The sequence below is a fragment of the Oncorhynchus mykiss genome, chromosome 3, assembly GCF_013265735.2.
Source record: "Oncorhynchus mykiss isolate Arlee chromosome 3, USDA_OmykA_1.1, whole genome shotgun sequence".
In the NCBI taxonomy this organism is placed as follows: domain Eukaryota; kingdom Metazoa; phylum Chordata; class Actinopteri; order Salmoniformes; family Salmonidae; genus Oncorhynchus; species Oncorhynchus mykiss.
This window is the reverse complement of record NC_048567.1, coordinates 81,369,886-81,389,792: the sequence shown is the minus strand read 5'-3', so window position 1 is coordinate 81,389,792 and position 19,907 is coordinate 81,369,886. Positions and strand designations below refer to the sequence as shown.

Sequence of the window (19,907 nt, the reverse complement as noted above, 5' to 3'; positions counted from 1 at the left end):
CGTCATTACCCGCTGTATTCTCACCAGGGTGCCCTCACGCCGGCCTCTGTAGCGGCGTCATTACCCGCTGTATTCTCACCAGGGTGCCCTCACGCCGGCCTCTGTAGCGGCGTCATTACCCGCTGTATTCTCACCAGGGTGCCCTCACGCCGGCCTCTGTAGCGGCGTCATTACCCGCTGTATTCTCACCAGGGTGCCCTCACGCCGGCCTCTGTAGCGGCGTCATTACCCGCCGTATTCTCACCAGGGTGCCCTCACGCCGGCCTCTGTAGCGGCGTCATTACCCGCCATATTCTCACCAGGGTGCCCTCACGCCGGCCTCTGTAGCGGCGTCATTACCCGCTGTATTCTCACCAGGGTGCCCTCACGCCGGCCTCTGTAGCGGCGTCATTACCCGCTGTATTCTCACCAGGGTGCCCTCACGCCGGCCTCTGTAGCGGCGTCATTACCCGCTGTATTCTCACCAGGGTGCCCTCACGCCGGCCTCTGTAGCGGCGTCATTACCCGCTGTATTCTCACCAGGGTGCCCTCACGCCGGCCTCTGTAGCGGCGTCATTACCCGCTGTATTCTCACCAGGGTGCCCTCACGCCGGCCTCTGTAGCGGCGTCATTACCCGCTGTATTCTCACCAGGGTGCCCTCACGCCGGCCTCTGTAGCGGCGTCATTACCCGCTGTATTCTCACCAGGGTGCCCTCACGCCGGCCTCTGTAGCGGCGTCATTACCCGCTGTATTCTCACCAGGGTGCCCTCACGCCGGCCTCTGTAGCGGCGTCATTACCCGCTGTATTCTCACCAGGGTGCCCTCACGCCGGCCTCTGTAGCGGCGTCATTACCCGCTGTATTCTCACCAGGGTGCCCTCACGCCGGCCTCTGTAGCGGCGTCATTACCCGCTGTATTCTCACCAGGGTGCCCTCACGCCGGCCTCTGTAGCGGCGTCATTACCCGCTGTATTCTCACCAGGGTGCCCTCACGCCGGCCTCTGTAGCGGCGTCATTACCCGCTGTATTCTCACCAGGGTGCCCTCACGCCGGCCTCTGTAGCGGCGTCATTACCCGCTGTATTCTCACCAGGGTGCCCTCACGCCGGCCTCTGTAGCGGCGTCATTACCCGCTGTATTCTCACCAGGGTGCCCTCGCGCCGGCCTCTGTAGCGGCGTCATTACCCGCTGTATTCTCACCAGGGTGCCCTCACGCCGGCCTCTGTAGCGGCGTCATTACCCGCTGTATTCTCACCAGGGTGCCCTCGCGCCGGCCTCTGTAGCGGCGTCATTACCCGCTGTATTCTCACCAGGGTGCCCTCACGCCGGCCTCTGTAGCGGCGTCATTACCCGCTGTATTCTCACCAGGGTGCCCTCACGCCGGCCTCTGTAGCGGCGTCATTACCCGCTGTATTCTCACCAGGGTGCCCTCACGCCGGCCTCTGTAGCGGCGTCATTACCCGCTGTATTCTCACCAGGGTGCCCTCACGCCGGCCTCTGTAGCGGCGTCATTACCCGCTGTATTCTCACCAGGGTGCCCTCACGCCGGCCTCTGTAGCGGCGTCATTACCCGCTGTATTCTCACCAGGGTGCCCTCACGCCGGCCTCTGTAGCGGCGTCATTACCCGCTGTATTCTCACCAGGGTGCCCTCACGCCGGCCTCTGTAGCGGCGTCATTACCCGCTGTATTCTCACCAGGGTGCCCTCACGCCGGCCTCTGTAGCGGCGTCATTACCCGCTGTATTCTCACCAGGGTGCCCTCACGCCGGCCTCTGTAGCGGCGTCATTACCCGCTGTATTCTCACCAGGGTGCCCTCACGCCGGCCTCTGTAGCGGCGTCATTACCCGCTGTATTCTCACCAGGGTGCCCTCACGCCGGCCTCTGTAGCGGCGTCATTACCCGCTGTATTCTCACCAGGGTGCCCTCACGCCGGCCTCTGTAGCGGCGTCATTACCCGCTGTATTCTCACCAGGGTGCCCTCACGCCGGCCTCTGTAGCGGCGTCATTACCCGCTGTATTCTCACCAGGGTGCCCTCACGCCGGCCTCTGTAGCGGCGTCATTACCCGCTGTATTCTCACCAGGGTGCCCTCACGCCGGCCTCTGTAGCGGCGTCATTACCCGCTGTATTCTCACCAGGGTGCCCTCACGCCGGCCTCTGTAGCGGCGTCATTACCCGCTGTATTCTCACCAGGGTGCCCTCACGCCGGCCTCTGTAGCGGCGTCATTACCCGCTGTATTCTCACCAGGGTGCCCTCACGCCGGCCTCTGTAGCGGCGTCATTACCCGCTGTATTCTCACCAGGGTGCCCTCACGCCGGCCTCTGTAGCGGCGTCATTACCCGCTGTATTCTCACCAGGGTGCCCTCACGCCGGCCTCTGTAGCGGCGTCATTACCCGCTGTATTCTCACCAGGGTGCCCTCACGCCGGCCTCTGTAGCGGCGTCATTACCCGCTGTATTCTCACCAGGGTGCCCTCACGCCGGCCTCTGTAGCGGCGTCATTACCCGCTGTATTCTCACCAGGGTGCCCTCACGCCGGCCTCTGTAGCGGCGTCATTACCCGCTGTATTCTCACCAGGGTGCCCTCACGCCGGCCTCTGTAGCGGCGTCATTACCCGCTGTATTCTCACCAGGGTGCCCTCACGCCGGCCTCTGTAGCGGCGTCATTACCCGCTGTATTCTCACCAGGGTGCCCTCACGCCGGCCTCTGTAGCGGCGTCATTACCCGCTGTATTCTCACCAGGGTGCCCTCACGCCGGCCTCTGTAGCGGCGTCATTACCCGCTGTATTCTCACCAGGGTGCCCTCACGCCGGCCTCTGTAGCGGCGTCATTACCCGCTGTATTCTCACCAGGGTGCCCTCACGCCGGCCTCTGTAGCGGCGTCATTACCCGCTGTATTCTCACCAGGGTGCCCTCACGCCGGCCTCTGTAGCGGCGTCATTACCCGCTGTATTCTCACCAGGGTGCCCTCACGCCGGCCTCTGTAGCGGCGTCATTACCCGCTGTATTCTCACCAGGGTGCCCTCACGCCGGCCTCTGTAGCGGCGTCATTACCCGCTGTATTCTCACCAGGGTGCCCTCACGCCGGCCTCTGTAGCGGCGTCATTACCCGCTGTATTCTCACCAGGGTGCCCTCACGCCGGCCTCTGTAGCGGCGTCATTACCCGCTGTATTCTCACCAGGGTGCCCTCGCGCCGGCCTCTGTAGCGGCGTCATTACCCGCTGTATTCTCACCAGGGTGCCCTCACGCCGGCCTCTGTAGCGGCGTCATTACCCGCTGTATTCTCACCAGGGTGCCCTCGCGCCGGCCTCTGTAGCGGCGTCATTACCCGCTGTATTCTCACCAGGGTGCCCTCGCGCCGGCCTCTGTAGCGGCGTCATTACCCGCTGTATTCTCACCAGGGTGCCCTCACGCCGGCCTCTGTAGCGGCGTCATTACCCGCTGTATTCTCACCAGGGTGCCCTCACGCCGGCCTCTGTAGCGGCGTCATTACCCGCTGTATTCTCACCAGGGTGCCCTCACGCCGGCCTCTGTAGCGGCGTCATTACCCGCTGTATTCTCACCAGGGTGCCCTCACGCCGGCCTCTGTAGCGGCGTCATTACCCGCTGTATTCTCACCAGGGTGCCCTCACGCCGGCCTCTGTAGCGGCGTCATTACCCGCTGTATTCTCACCAGGGTGCCCTCACGCCGGCCTCTGTAGCGGCGTCATTACCCGCTGTATTCTCACCAGGGTGCCCTCACGCCGGCCTCTGTAGCGGCGTCATTACCCGCTGTATTCTCACCAGGGTGCCCTCACGCCGGCCTCTGTAGCGGCGTCATTACCCGCTGTATTCTCACCAGGGTGCCCTCACGCCGGCCTCTGTAGCGGCGTCATTACCCGCTGTATTCTCACCAGGGTGCCCTCACGCCGGCCTCTGTAGCGGCGTCATTACCCGCCATATTCTCACCAGGGTGCCCTCGCGCCGGCCTCTATAGTCTTTGCCTTCTAAGAGTGTAAGAGGATCTTGAATAATCAATACGTCTTTCGCCTCCGACTCATTAAAGTAGAAGTCCTCGTCTAAATCGAGGTTGGTGTTCTGATGTCCAGAAGCACTCTTCACGAAACATTATGTACAAAAAAAAAGTTTGCTAAATATCACAGTTGGTAACGAACCCGTAAAACGGCCTTCATTCCTTCCGGCGCCATTTTAACTGTTGTGGGCTTTAGTTGCTTTGGTTTTGAGGTCAAAGCTGATTGGTCCCTGACGACGATGGTGTAAGTCGCAGTCCTTGAGGACACGACTGGACGATCTCAGGCATCAACCGTCAGATAAATGTCAGAAAAAAGGGGCCGTGGTGAAGAGTTCTTGTCGCTCGTTTTCTTCCATTTGAGTGTTGACAGTTTAAAATGCAGGAACACTGAGAAGTTGTAGTACAAAAGTCAAATGGTGCCATTTCGAGCCAAAGAGGCCGTGCATCAGATGCTCCCTCAGAAGTGTTTCAGGAGCCAACATTTTGTTTTGCTTTCGCTGTCACAAGATTACATTCATAACAGTAGTCAAAACAACAGATATTAAAGTTAAGATTCACATTGTTTCGCGATTTAAATATTTACGACTGTCAAAAGAAACAACAGCGTCAGGATTTGAGTCAGACCAACAACCGAGTTGAAGCATCATGAGACATTTCACCATTTTGCACTGAAAGTGTTTTTTTTTAATGTGTCCCAACTGGAATCCTATTCCCTACCTATATAGTGCACTACTTTTTAACTACTTTTTAAACCAAGGGCCAATGGGGAATAGAGTGCCATTTGGGATACAACCCCTGACGGTATCAGGTGGGCCCAGCAGAGATCCAAAAGGGTCATGCAGCCATGATACTGTGTAATTGTGCTATTATAGCACAGCAGCAGGCCCTCTCCATCCTCTCCCGCCGTGCCTTAGTGAATCATGAATAGCGATTTATCCAGGGGTGTATTTTCAAGGAACGTGTGTGTGTGTGTGTGTGTGTGTGTGTGTGTGTGTGTGTATATATATATATATATATATATATATATATATATGCCTACTGCTGTAACTAACGACTGCTGACATGAATAGGTTACCATCCCTTTTCATGTGTAGAAGGATGTAGGGATGGATGGAGGTAGGAAAGCATAAGTGGAGGGGAGACTTCATATGGCGGACCTTTATATATCTATACACTCATTTGACTGTAACCCCCCCCCCCACACACACACACACACACACACACACACACACACACACACACACACAACACGCACGCCCGCTCGAAAACCTCGGTATGCTCTGAATGTTAACAGAGCAGTACTTTGCGAACAACACCAAGTGGGGTTATGTAAATGGCTCAGCCATTTATGAACAGCGGCAGAGGGGATAGGCCGTGCATATTAAACAGCTACCTTGCACAACACACCCACACAACAGACACACCACACATTCCTTTTCCTGTGTGAGTAGTAGAGGTAACTGACTAGTCTGTTCCTCCGGCAGTGCTTACAACTTTGCACACTCCGGGTCCTCTACGCCTCATGTTAATAATGCATAGGAGTCTGTGTAACTGCCCGAAACTTCTGTAACTAACGACTGTTGCGTTTACTGTCACACCTGTGGTGCTGTGTGGTGCTGTGTGGTGCTGTGTGGTGCTGTGAGGTGCTGTGTGGTGCTGTGTGGTGCTGTGAGGTGCTGTGTGGTGCTGTGTGGTGCTGTGTGGTGCTGTGAGGTTCTGTGTGGTGCTGTGTGGTGCTGTGAGGTGCTGTGAGGTTCTGTGTGGTGCTGTGTGGTGCTGTGAGGTGCTGTGCGGTGCTGTGTGGTGCTGTGTGGTGCTGGGTGGTGCAGTGTGGTGCTGTGAGGTGCTGTGTGCTTAGCTGAGGTAGGACATTTATTGGGAGGATTTAATAAAGACTGTCACACCAATTACCTGTCCTGAACAGAGGGTGTTGTGAAGCTACCGTTCAATGACGGTGAAATAACGTTCTGCACACGGAAATATCATCTCCGTTGATACAAGTTACGGGAAAAATACAATTGTTAAATCTGATACGAAGAGATATGAACGGAAAGATATCAAGTTACAGGGGAACATGCTTGAGTTATCATGACAACACATGGCCTTCTGCCCCGTTGAAGCGTGTTTTCAGGACTTTGTCAGCTAAGCCGTATAGACGTGGAAAGAAGGAAAAAATCGGTATGACATCATCACTAACAGCCGACACTGAGCTGCCTTGGTTCAGGCAAAGCCAAGTTACAGGTGAATGAATGTAACTGTGTTTTAAAAAGCCATAAATGCTACGTAACCTCCTTGCTTATAATTGCCTTGGATGAACATCTCAGATCGCCTTGTAAAGCTAGCAGGCTGTGTGCAGAGGACAGAAAGGTTAGATGTCCCTCTCCTCTCTCTTTCTCCCTCTCCCTCTCCCTCTCTCTCTCTCTCTCCCTCTCTCTCTCTCTCCCTCTCCCTCTCTCTCTCTCTCTCTCCCTCTCTCTCTCTCTCTCCCTCACTTTCTTTCTCCCTCTCCCTCTCCCTCTCTTAATCGCTCTCTCTCCCTCTCTCTCTTTCCCTCTCCCTCTCTCTCTCTCTCTCCCTCCTTCTCTCTGCCTCCTGGTTCATGTTGGATAAGGACCAGAGAAGTGATTTTGGACCAGGACAAAGCACCACATCTGAGGATGATGAAGACTTTTATGCTTAAAACATTTTTTAAATGTAACCTTCATTTAAGGCAGTTATGAACAAATTATTATTTACAATGACAACCTACCGGGGAACAGTGGGTTACCTGCATTGTTCAGGGGCAGAACAACAGATTTTTACCTTGTCAGCTCGGGGGATTCAATCCAGCAACCTTTCGGTTATTGGCTCAACATTCTAACCACTAGGCTACTGTACCTGCATCCCCAAACAAAGGAACAGAGGAGGGAATGTACGTAAAACTACCGAAGTCGTTGCCTCTCCTTGTTCGGGCGGTGCTCGGCGTTCGACGTCACCGGTCTTCTAGCCATCATTGATCCATTTTTCATTTTCCATTGGTTTTGTCTTGTCTTCCCACACACCTGTTTTCAATCCCATTCATTACCTGTTGTGTATTTAACCCTCTGTTTCCCCTCATGTCTTTGTCAGAGATTGTTTTATTTGTCAGTGTTGTTTATTTGTTGTGTTGGTGCGTGACGGGTACCTCGTACCCATGTTTACTCATGTCTGTACATTTTAGTGTTATGGAGCATGTTCCGTGGACATTTATTAAAAGACTCCATTTACACTCCATTTTGACTCTCCTGCGCCTGACTTCCCTGCCACCTGTACACACGACGCTGACAGTATTGATTGAGTGAGTGATTGACAGAGATTTTTTAACTCCATGTGAAGTATTGGGTATATGACGCCATACGGTCAGAAGAAACAAACACCAAGGAGAGGATTTAGTTTCGTTTACGTTGTGACCTCAACCTTCTGTTCTCTAATTTATTATTTATGTATTGATTTTATTTAACCTTTATTTAAGTCAGTTCAAATTCTTATTTACAACACACACACACACACACACACACACACACACACACACACACTCCTGTGCAGCTAACCTTGTGGGGACACACAATTCAGTGATATTCAAAATAAAGATTTTCCCTAACCCTAAACCTTATCCTAACCCTAACCTTAACCCTAGTTCCTAACCCCTAAGCCTTATCCTAACCCTAACCTTAACCCTAGTTCCTAACCCCTAACCCCTAAGCCTTATCCTAACCCTAACCTTAACCCTAGTTCCTAACCCCTAACCCCTAAGCCTTATTCTAACCCTAACCTTAACCCTAGTTCCTAACCCCTAACCCCTAAGCCTTATCCTAACCCTAACCTTAACCCTAGTTCCTAACCCCTAACCCCTAAGCCTTATCCTAACCCTAACCTTAACCCTAGTTCCTAACCCCTAACCCCTAAACCTTATCCTAACCCTAACCTTAACCCTAGTTCCTAACCCTAAACCTTATCCTAACCCTAACCTTAACCCTAGTTCCTAACCCTAAACCTTATCCCAACCCTAACCTTAACCCTAGTTCCTAACCCTAAACCTTATCCTAACCCTAACCTTAACCCTAGTTCCTAACCCTAACCTTAACCCTAGTTCCTAACCCTAAACCTTATCCTACCCCTAACCTTAACCCTAGTTCCTAACCCTAACCCTAACCCTTATCCTAACCCTAACCCTTATCCTAACCCTAACCTTAACCCTAGTTCCTAACCCTAAACCTTATCCTAACCCTAACCTTAACCCTAGTTCCTAACCCTAACCCTAACCTTAACCCTAGTTCCTAACCCTAACCCTTATCCTAACCCTAACCTTAACCCTAGTTCCTAACCCTAACACTTATCCTAACCCTAACCTTAACCCTAGTTCCTAACCCTAACACTTATCCTAACCTTAACCTTAACCCTAGTTCCTAACCCTAAACCTTATCCTAACCCTAACCTTAACCCTAGTTCCTAACCCTAACCCTAACCCTTATCCTAACCCTAAACCTTATCCTAACCCTAACCTTAACCCTAGTTCCTAACCCTAACCCTAACCCTAACCCTAACCTTAACCCTAGTTCCTAACCCTAACCCTTATCCTAACCCTAACCTTAACCCTAGTTCCTAACCCTAACACTTATCCTAACCCTAACCCTAACCCTAGTTCCTAACCCTAACACTAATTCTAACCTTAACCAAAAATAACTACTAGAAATAGCTTTTGACCTTGTGGGTACTAACAAAATGTCCACAGTTGGTCAAATGTTTGTTTGTTTACTACTCTTGTGGGAACTTCTGGTCCCCACAAGAATAGTTAAACACACACACATACACACACACACACAAACACACACACACACACACACACACACACACACACACACACACACACACACACACACACACACACACACACACACACACACACACACACACACACACACACACACACACTCCTCTCCGACCTGGCAGCCACTCTACAGCCCCAGCTGGCCAAATGACTCAGAAGGGAAATCGATAAAACCATGGAAATAACCCCCCTGCCACATGCATATTCAGGACAGCCAGGGTTGAACGGAGAGAACGGAGAGAAATACCCACTCGCACACACACCATGGTTCATTCTCTGTCTGACAGAAGTTATAAATGACAGAGGAGATGTATGAGGACTGAGGCAGGTTTAAACAGGTATTCATTATGTTTGTCATAGCAATAGAGTATTTCAAATGCCTATAGCAGTGGTTCCAATAGAGTATTTCCATTGCCTATAGCAGTGGATCCCAAATATATATATATATATATATATATATACATTTTTTATATATCTCTGGTAAAATAGCTCTTTAGTTCGAAGAGGTTTATGCTCAGGGTGCATCCATGGAGACAAAGAACGACCGGGTTGTTTCTACGGCAAGGGCTGAGGTTCAGTTAAGACCAGAGACAAATATTACCAGAGACATATAGTACCAGAGACATATAGTACCACATGGTTCAGTTAAGACCAGATACATATATTACCAGAGACATATAGTACCAGAGACATACAGTACCAGAGACATGCAGTACCAGAGACATATAGTACCAGAGACATATAGTACCAGAGACATATAGTACCACATGGTTCAGTTAAGACCAGAGACATACAGTACCAGAGACACACAGTACCAGAGATATACAGTACCAGAGACATACAGTACCAGAGACATATAGTACCAGAGACATACAGTACCAGAGACATACAGTACCAGAGACATACAGTACCACATGGTTCAGTGAAGACCAGAGACATATAGTACCAGAGACATATAGTACCAGAGACATATAGTACCAGAGACATATAGTCCCAGAGACATACAGTCCCAGAGACATACAGTACCAGAGACATACAGTACCAGAGACATATAGTACCAGAGACATACAGTACCAGAGACATATAGTACCAGAGACATACAGTACCAGAGACATACAGTACCAGAGACATACAGTACCACATGGTTCAGTGAAGACCAGAGACATATAGTACCAGAGACATATAGTACCAGAGACATATAGTACCAGAGACATATAGTCCCAGAGACATACAGTCCCAGAGACATACAGTACCAGAGACATACAGTACCAGAGACATATAGTACCAGAGACATACAGTACCAGAGACATATAGTACCAGAGACATACAGTACCAGAGACATGCAGTACCAGAGACATATAGTACCAGAGACATATAGTACCAGAGACATATAGTACCACATGGTTCAGTTAAGACCAGAGACATACAGTACCAGAGACACACAGTACCAGAGATATACAGTACCAGAGACATACAGTACCAGAGACATACAGTACCAGAGACATACAGTACCACATGGTTCAGTGAAGACCAGAGACATATAGTACCAGAGACATATAGTACCAGAGACATATAGTACCAGAGACATATAGTCCCAGAGACATACAGTCCCAGAGACATACAGTACCAGAGACATACAGTACCAGAGACATATAGTACCAGAGACATACAGTACCAGAGACATATAGTACCAGAGACATACAGTAGCAGATGGTTCAGTTAAGACCAGAGACATATAGTACCAGAGACATATAGTACCAGAGACATACAGTACCACATGGTTCAGTTAAGACCAGAGACATACAGTAGCAGATGGTTCAGTTAAGACCAGAGACATATAGTACCAGAGACATATAGTACCAGAGACATATAGTACCAGAGACATATAGTACCAGAGACATAAAGTACCAGAGACATATAGTACCAGAGACATATAGTACCAGAGACATATAGTACCACATGGTTCAGCTAAGACCAGAAGAATATAGTACCAGAGACATACAGTACCAGAGACATATAGTACCAGAGACATATAGTACCAGAGACATACAGTACCAGAGACATACAGTACCAGAGACATACAGTACCAGAGACTTATAGTACCAGAGACATATAGTACCAGAGACATATAGTACCAGAGACATACAGTACCAGAGACATACAGTACCAGAGACATACAGTACCAGAGACTTATAGTACCAGAGACATATAGTACCAGAGACATACAGTCTAGAGGTGTGTCTAGAGGTGTGTCTAGAGGTATGTCTAGCGTCTAGAGGTATGTCTAGAGGTATGTCTAGAGGTATGTCTAGAGGTATGTATGTCTAGAGGTATGTCTAGAGGTATGTCTAGAGGAATGTCTAGAGGTATGTCTAGTGTCTAGAGGTATGTCTAGAGGTATGTATAGAGGTATGCATAGAGGTATGTCTGGAGGTATCTCTAGAGGTATGTCTAGAGGTATTTCTAGAGGTTTGTCTAGAGGTATGTCTAGAGGTATGTCTAGTGTCTAGAGGTATGTCTAGAGGTATGTCTAGAGGTATGTCTAGAGGTATGTCTAGAGGTATGTATGTCTAGAGGTATATCTAGAGGTATGTCTAGAGGAATGTCTAGAGGTATGTCTAGTGTCTAGAGGTATGTCTAGAGGTATGTATAGAGGTATGCATAGAGGTATGTCTGAAGGTATGTCTAGAGGTATGTCTAGAGGTATGTCTAGAGGTATGTCTAGTGTCTAGAAGTTAGTCTAGAGGTATGTCTAGAGGTATGTCTAGTGTCTAGAGGTATGTCTAGTGTCTAGAGGTATGTATAGAGGTATGTCTATTGCCATCTTATATTTGGAGTTGGAGGGGGGCGGAAACAGATAATGATTTCAGAACGGTTCTTAAGAAAATAGTTTGTTGAGAAAGCTTGTGAAATCTGTCAAATTCTCTATTTACATTTTGACACAAAACACTGTCAGACTTTAAAATGAAAATTTTTTGGAACATAAAACAGATTAAAGCAATTAAACATCGTTAACACACTGCATCAGGGGGAGTATTTCTATGGAAGGGAGACTGTTATAATGATTTAAAGCCAAATGAGTTTCTATTCCCGACAACAACAGGTCAGTATATCACGCTCCTATTAAATGAACGATGCAGTAGTTCAGTATAATGAGTGTTGGAGAAATTAGAGTGGGAAGAGTATCCCCTCTCTCTCTCTCTCTCTCCCTCTCTCTCTCTCTCTCTCTCTCTCTCTCTCTCTCTCTCTCTCTCTCTCTCCCTCTCTCTCTCTCTCTCCCTCTCTCTCTCTCTCTCTCTCTCTCTCTCTCTCTCTCTCTCTCTCTCTCTCTCTCTCTCTCTCTCTCTCTCTCTCTCTCTCTCTCTCTCTCTCTCTCTCTCTCTCTCTCTCTCTCCCTCTCTCTCTCTCTCTCCCTCTCTCTCTCTCTCTCTCTCTCTCTCTCTCTCTCTCTCTCTCTCTCTCTCTCTCTCTCTCTCTCTCTCTCTCCCTCTCTCTCTCTCTCTCTCTCTCTCTCTCTCTCTCTCTCTCTCTCTCTCTCTCTCTGTCTCTCTAACTCTCTCTCTCTAACTCTCTCTCTCTCTCCCTCTCTCTCTCTCTCCCTCTCTCTCTCTCTCTCTCTCTCTCTCTCTCTCTCTCTCTCTCTCGTAAAACCACTAGTTGAAAGGGCATCTGATCTGATGCTCTTCAGAATGACATCTATATAATGTAATGAGTTTTAAAGTTGGAAATTATTAAAGAGAAGAGCTGTCACTTTTGCTAAGGTCTAAGGATCCGAGAGATGGGTTTCTACTAAGCTAACATAGGGAATTGTTTTAAGATGGGTCATTTAGCTTTTTTCTTAAGAATTTTTCGGACCCTTGTGGGTAACAAAGAGGTATATAAAAAAATATATATTTGATGAAACATTGAATTTGGCCCATAGAAACGCATTGAATATCAGATTCAAACATTGAATTTGACCCATAGAAACACATTGAATATCAGATTCAAACATTGAATTTGACCCATAGAAACGCATTGAATATCAGATTCAAACATTGAATTTGACCCATAGAAACGCATTGAATATCAGATTCAGACATTGAAAAAACAGATGCGAATACATCAAAACGAAGTGTGTTTTGAAGTTAATGTCCCATATCTGAGACATAAACTCTGATGACATTTTTGAAATGTTTATATCAGTACACCTCTGAAGTGGAAATGCCCGATTCTTTTCCATTCATTTTCCCGGGGCCTGGTTAGATTCAGATGAGTTCTCGGAGAACACCATTGTGTTCGTGAGAGTCTCATTTGTCCGTAAAGGGGTCATATTGGTCTGTCGGCTAAACCATTCGGACACTAAAGACGTTTTCGTGACAAGACTGATTTTCGGGATATCTCCTGGTCTGACTAACAGTGCTGTAGCTGTGTTACCTTCCACCGCAGATGAGGAAGGTCGACATCGGCCAATGCAGTGGATGGAGACACAGCCCATGCAAAAAATACAGATGTCTTTAACTTTGACAGGTTTTGATGATTAAAAAATATACATTTATGCTAATTAGAGATTCACAGGGGGAGCAGAGCGGACATCGAAAGCCCGGTGCAGTCAATAAACAGTTTTTTCTGTCATTTATTTACTGTATTTCAACACTATGACACTGGAATAATACTTTGAAATTGTGGAAAAATATGATATTGCCGTTTTAGTGTAAAAGACCGCCTGAAATTTCAGCCTGTTTTGGTGGGATGAAGTTTTGGTAGACCAATAAAAATTATTTATTGAGAAATTGCTCTTTGTTTAAGAAGAAATTGTTTATTTTTTCATTTTTTTTACAATTTTAATTGCAAATAATTACAGTAAGGTACTTTATTGTTACCCAGAAATAATTTGACATTGAGATAAAAAAAACGTCTGCATTTGGCCTTTTTAAACCACCCAGTTGTTAGGCCATCTGATACCAGCCTTAGTCTAACTGTTCGGACTGAAATCTACTGCCTCTGATAACAGTTTGAGATCGTTCCAGTGTTACTGCTGTCTTCTGAACATCTCTCCAGGGAAGATATTCCTCTGACGTTTCTCTGTACTTCACAGCCAGCCAATCACAGTTAACAACCAGCAACACAGTATAACACCCACACCATCAGGCCGACACAGCTTCAAACATATCTAGACGTAAGTTCAATTCCAAAAGCCACATTGACGACCACTCATTTACCCATGTAACAAAGGACCAGCTTCATGCAGCTGGAGATCCCGGATAGAAGGACAACTACAGCGGACTGAAAGCCTGTCTTTTTTTTGTTTTACAATACACATTTAAGTTTTAATTATTTATTTATTTATTTATTTATTTATTTATTTTTTACATTTAACTCCAAAGACATAGCGATGAGCACTGATTTAAAATATCACAACATCAGATTCTAAAGAGGTATCTGAAGTAGTAGACAGAACACCAGCAGACGGAACGTAGCCTCGGCTACTTGAACTTTCACTGAATCCTCTCATGTGTTACGTTTATCTAATGGTGATTATTCTGTGTCTCTGTACTGAGCCCTGCGATGCGTGTTGATGTACTGAGCGGGCGTAGCAGCAATCCAGCTCAGGCTCATGTAGAAAGTATCACTAATTACAGTCCCTTGGGACTCTCTGAGGGGCACTCCATTACCACCACGCAGCAGCATCAAGTCCGCTGTGGTATAACGATGACCACTGGAGCCCTCCTTACCCTCCCTTTTTTCCTACCTCCATCCCTGGCTTCATCTCTCATCCCCTCCCCCCCCCTCTCTCTCTCTCTCTCTCTCTCTCTCACTCTCTCTCTCTCTCTCCCTCCCCATCTCTTTCTCTCTACTCTCTCTCTCTCTCTCTCTCTCCCTATCTCTTTCTCTCTACTCTCTCTCTAACAATTAAATAAAATTAACTTTATTGGCATTGCCAAAGCAAGTTGAAAACAATAAACTAAAGGGAAATAAGCTCGCTCTCCCTCCTTATCTCTCTTTCTCTTTCTCTTTCTCTTTCTCTTTCTCATTCTCTCTCTCTCTCATTCTCTCTCTCTCTCTCTCTCTGTCTCTTTCATCCTCTCTCTCTCTCTCTCTCTCTCTCCCTGTCTCTCTCTCCCTATCTCTCTCTCTCTCCCTATCTCTCTCTCCCTATCTCTCTCTCTATATATATCTATATTTCTCACTCTCCCTCCCTATATCTTTCACTCTCCGTCATTATCTCTCCCTATCTCTTTCTCTCTCCCCATCTCTCTCTATCATTATATCTCTCTCTCTCTCCCTGTCTATCTCCCCCTATCTCTCGCTATCATATTCATATTTGCTATGCTTTATTTGCATGAAGGAGAAGGTCAGTGTTGCCAAAGCGAAGTGATGCACATACAAATATGAACACAACCTTGACAACAATATGAATAGATTTAGCACTAATAATATATAACAGATAAAACAACAAACATACTGTCTCCTAACACAGAGCTGTCCACAGAGTCACCCACTGTGCGACCACTAACACACTGTCTCCTAACACAGAGTTGTCCCACCACTAACACACTGTCTCCTAACACGGAACTGTCCACAGAGTCACCCACTGTGCGACCACTAACACACCGTCTCCTAACACAGAGCTGTCCGACCACTAACACACTGTCTCCTAACACAGAGCTGTCCGACCACTAACACACTGTCTCCTAACACAGAGCTGTCCCACCACTAACACACTGTCTCCTAACACAGAGCTGTCCACAGAGTTACCACTGTCCGACCACTAACACACTGTCTCCTAACAAAGAGCTGTCCGACCACTAACACACTGTCTCCTAACACAGAGCTGTCCCACCACTAACACACTGTCTCCTAACACAGAGCTGTCCGACCACTAACACACTGTCTCCTAACACAGAGCTGTCCCACCACTAACACACTGTCTCCTAACACAGAGCTGTCCACAGAGTCACCCACCATTGTGCGACCAACAACAACATATAGACTGAGACATCTCTCTCCCCCTCTTTTGTATCCAAACTCTTTCTGGAAATGAGGACTGTTGTGTTGCAGGTAGGTGTCTTTCCGATGAGATGTGTGTCTAGATCACCACATAGAAGCCCAGAGCCCAGACACTGAACATCTAGTGTAGTATCTCTAACTGAATATTCTGAAATCCTTTTCCTATTTGACAGAGAGAGTTTTGAAGAAGCATTTAATTTTAAATTACACATATGTTCTGACTGGTTTTCAATAATTCATTTATTTTTATTTTATTTGAATCCGTATTTGTTTAGCCTTTTTTGTTTTGTTTACTGGGTTGATCTGACTTTCCTCTATAACGCCTCCTAATTTTTTGGTTTGTTTACCTCCTAATTGTTTTTGTTTACTGGTTTGTTTACCTCCTAAATTTTTTTGTTTACTAGTTTGTTTACCTCCTAATTTTTTTTTGTTTACTGGTTTGTTTACCTCCTAATTCTCTGCCATGTTTCATTGCGGCGAGTTTATTAGAGGATATACAATCAGACAATCGGTCGTTTTGAACCATTTGTGAATACATCGTTGATAGTCCATGTTTCAAGTCGACATTCATAATGCTATGTAGAACGGACAAAGAGCACAACGCCACAATGTCCTAGCTGTGTATACTTATTATATTATGTAATTATTATTATATTATTATTAGTAGTAGTTATATTTCAAAATGTTTCTTTGGGATGTGTTTGACAGTGGATTGCTTGATCTGTGGGACAATCTGTCATCATTGTGGGTGTTATCATGTGTTGTAGCAGGTTTTAAGAGATCAAATAAATAGACAATGTGTTAGTATTTATGATATATGTGTATATATAATTAGGTTATTCTCTATCATCAGTCTCTAGGTTACATACGAATACATCGGTAGTTGACCATGTCGACTGTAGTACATGGCTGTTTTACTCCAGTAGTTTAGATTGGAGCCACCTCTGTCTGTCCCATCTCTCCGTCCCCTCTCTCTGTCTCATCTCTGTCTCTCTCTCTATCTCTCTCTCTGTCTCTCTCTCTGTCTCTCTCTCTGTCTCTCTCTCTCTCTCTCTCTGTCTCATCTCTGTCTCTCTCTCTATCTCTCTGTCTCTCTCTATCTCTCTCTCTGTCTCTCTCTCTGTCTCTCTCTCTGTCTCTCTCTCTCTCTCTGTCTCATCTCTGTCTCTCTCTCTATCTCTCTGTCTCTCTCTGTCTCTCTCTGTCTCTCTCTCTCTCTCTCTCTCTGTCTCTCTCTCTCTCTCTCTGTCTCATCTCTGTCTCTCTCTCTATCTCTCTGTCTCTCTCTGTCTCTCTCTGTCACATCTCTCTCTCTCTCTCTCTCTCTCTCTCTCTCTCTCTCTCTCTCTCTCTCTCTCTCTCTCTCTCTCTCTCTCTCTCTCTCTCTCAGTATATTTACAGTGGCTGTGTGTGGTGCTGGCAGGACGGGACATCCCCCATCACCCCCGTCCTCTGCTCCCGGCCTCTAAGTAATTCTAGATTAAATGACATCAGGTCTCCCCCGCAGTGAGAGATGGAGTGAAACGATAACCCTGAGGGGTGGAAGCTAGATGGAGCCTGGGTAATGGCCCAGAGCACCCAGCCCTGGCCACAGAGAAGGAGAGGTTGCTGCTACAGCTTCCTTCTCAGTGCCCTGACGCGCGCTGCTATTCTGTTAAACACAATGTGGGAGACAGAGAACTCATAGAGTGGGAATAGAGCACTTCAATATTTCATGTCCAATCATTTCTGATTGGTTAAAAGAGACCGTTGTTGGCTTTCAGGAAAGCTCTGTTCTCCTCGACTGACAAAGAGTAGAGAGAGAGAGAGTTTTTTTTTAGTTTAGGGAGAGCATGAACAATTTAATCAGCGGCATATTCACATGCTTTGAAAAGCCAAGGCGCTTCCTCCTTTAAGGAAGTCTTAACTCTTTCATTTAAATTAGATTAGTGTGTGTAGTGAGTAATCCGGGTAGCAGCACTGATAATATCTGGTGTGGGCGATGATCTCTATGACAAACAATGGAGAGATCATACTTTTTGTTTACATAATTAATAGCTCTAAAAAAAATCTCTCCAAGCAGAAATCTCTAGACGTATTTCTCCTCTCCCCTAATTTCCCCACTGTGTTGCCCCAGATTTCGAGTTCTGATTGTGGAATTTGGAATGTGTATTCTAGAATGCACGTTTCTGGTTGGGCAAACAGAAGGATTAATTTACATCACAACTAAACCCCTAGCCACAGTAAAAGGACGATTAAGGACTCAATCCTATGACATCACTTATGACTGCGTGTTTAGAGATTAGCGGCGTGCTCGCCATCCATCTGGTAGGAATTTAGACACGGTCACTGGTCAGAACACGTCCTTCTGTGACACGTTCACCGTTCTGTTCTTGTTCTTGTTCTGTCAGGCAGTCAGGATGGAACATTGGAACTGAAATGAACTCCGTGGGTCTGTGACACGTTCACCGTTCTGTTCTCTATGTCGACCCGGAACATTTGAACACAATGAACTCTCTCTGTGTTGTAGCACAACAGCTTACCGAATCCACCAGGCTAGTGTTTCTACATTTACATACTTTTACTCAAAATGTCTTTCAGGGGAGAAACAAGAGGTAGAGGAAAGAGTCCAATGCCCTTGTGAAAACAGAGTAAGATAGAGAGTCATGCTGGACACAACAGAGTAAGATAGAGAGTCATGCTGGACACAACAGAGTAAGATAGAGAGTCACGTTTGACGTCTTACTCTTTGCTTCCGAGTCAAACTAAGTTCTGGAAGGCTTCGGTCCCACCCATCATAGCAGAGAACACGAGCACGACGTACTCACAAAACACAACGAGAAAGTAATAAACAAAAACAAAGTTTTTTTTTTAAGTCGCTAGTTCTTACCAAGTTCTTGTTGCCATTCTTGCTGAGGGGTCCGCGGAAAACTCCCTTGATGTTCCTGAAGTGGCCGTTGCTGAGGTGAGTAGAGCTGATGACAATGTAGTAGCAAGCCATGAGGCACAGAGCTTCCACTGAGCGCAACAGACAAACAGTCAAGAGTCACGAGAAGACAACGAAGAAGTCGTACAGAGTGTGAGATCTAGAGAACCTGTAGCCAAGTCGTTTTTTTTAAACAGTGCCGTTCCCTGCGCTGACAAGTCAGATGTCAAGAGGATTCTAACGTCTCAGATCTAATAGACCCGAACAGAACTCCTGTGGACAGACTTGCTACGTGCCGTCGGTGTCCGCCACTGCTCTGATCAAAACCCTGCGGTCAGTCCTTCAGTCAGGGGTTGAGAGAGGGCTTCCTCGTGTCAGTGAAGAGAAGACTCCTGGATTATTACTGGAGGAGAAGCATAGTCCGTCAGTCTGTCTCTCTGAGCCACTTCAGTCAATCTGTCTCTCTGAGTCACTTCACTCAGTCAGTCTGTCTCTCTGAGTCACTTCACTCAGTCAGTCTGTCTCTCTGAGCCACTTCAGTCACTCTGTCTCTCTGAGCCACTTCAGTCACTCTGTCTCTCTGAGCCACTTCAGTCACTCTGTCTCTCTGAGCCACTTCAGTCAGTCAGTCAATCTGTCTCTCTGAGCCACTTCAGAGTCAGTCTGTCTCTCTGAGCCACTTCAGTCACTCTGTCTCTCTGAGCCACTTCAGTCAGTCAGTCACTCTGTCTCTCTGAGCCACTTCAGTCAGTCTGTCTCTCTGAGTCACTTCAGAGTCACTCTGTCTCTCTGAGCCACTTCAGTCAGTCAGTCACTCTGTCTCTCTGAGCCACTTCAGTCAGTCTGTCTCTCTGAGCCACTTCAGAGTCAGTCTGTCTCTCTGAGCCACTTCAGTCACTCTGTCTCTCTGAGCCACTTCAGTCAGTCTGTCTCTCTGAGCCACTTCAGAGTCACTCTGTCTCTCTGAGCCACTTCAGAACGGTGTTGCTGCGTGGGCTTTGTTTCCTTCTTCCAGCTCTTTCAGGTTCCCAGCAGCAGTTTTCCTCGTTCCTTTCCTTCTCCTCTTGGACGGAGCTCAGGCGGTCGCAGCAGAGGAACAGAAACACAACAAGCTGCTCGGTGCTTCAGTCGGTAGATCCGTAGCCCTGGTCCAGCCTCTGCTTCCCTCACTCC

The 19,907-nt window shown here is 47.3% G+C and overlaps 1 protein-coding gene across 1 annotated transcript in view; it reads right to left on the bottom strand.

Annotated features, from left to right (window-relative positions):
* znf804a (zinc finger protein 804A) overlaps positions 1 to 19,433 on the bottom strand; it is a 158,875-nt gene extending 139,442 nt beyond the window's left edge. The window contains exon 1 of the mRNA XM_036965244.1: positions 18,699 to 19,433. Within this exon, the coding sequence (XP_036821139.1) occupies positions 18,699 to 18,809 (111 nt within the window). The 5' untranslated portion in view covers positions 18,810 to 19,433. The remainder of the gene's footprint in view (positions 1 to 18,698) is intronic.
* Between the last annotated feature and the right edge of the window lie 474 nt (positions 19,434 to 19,907).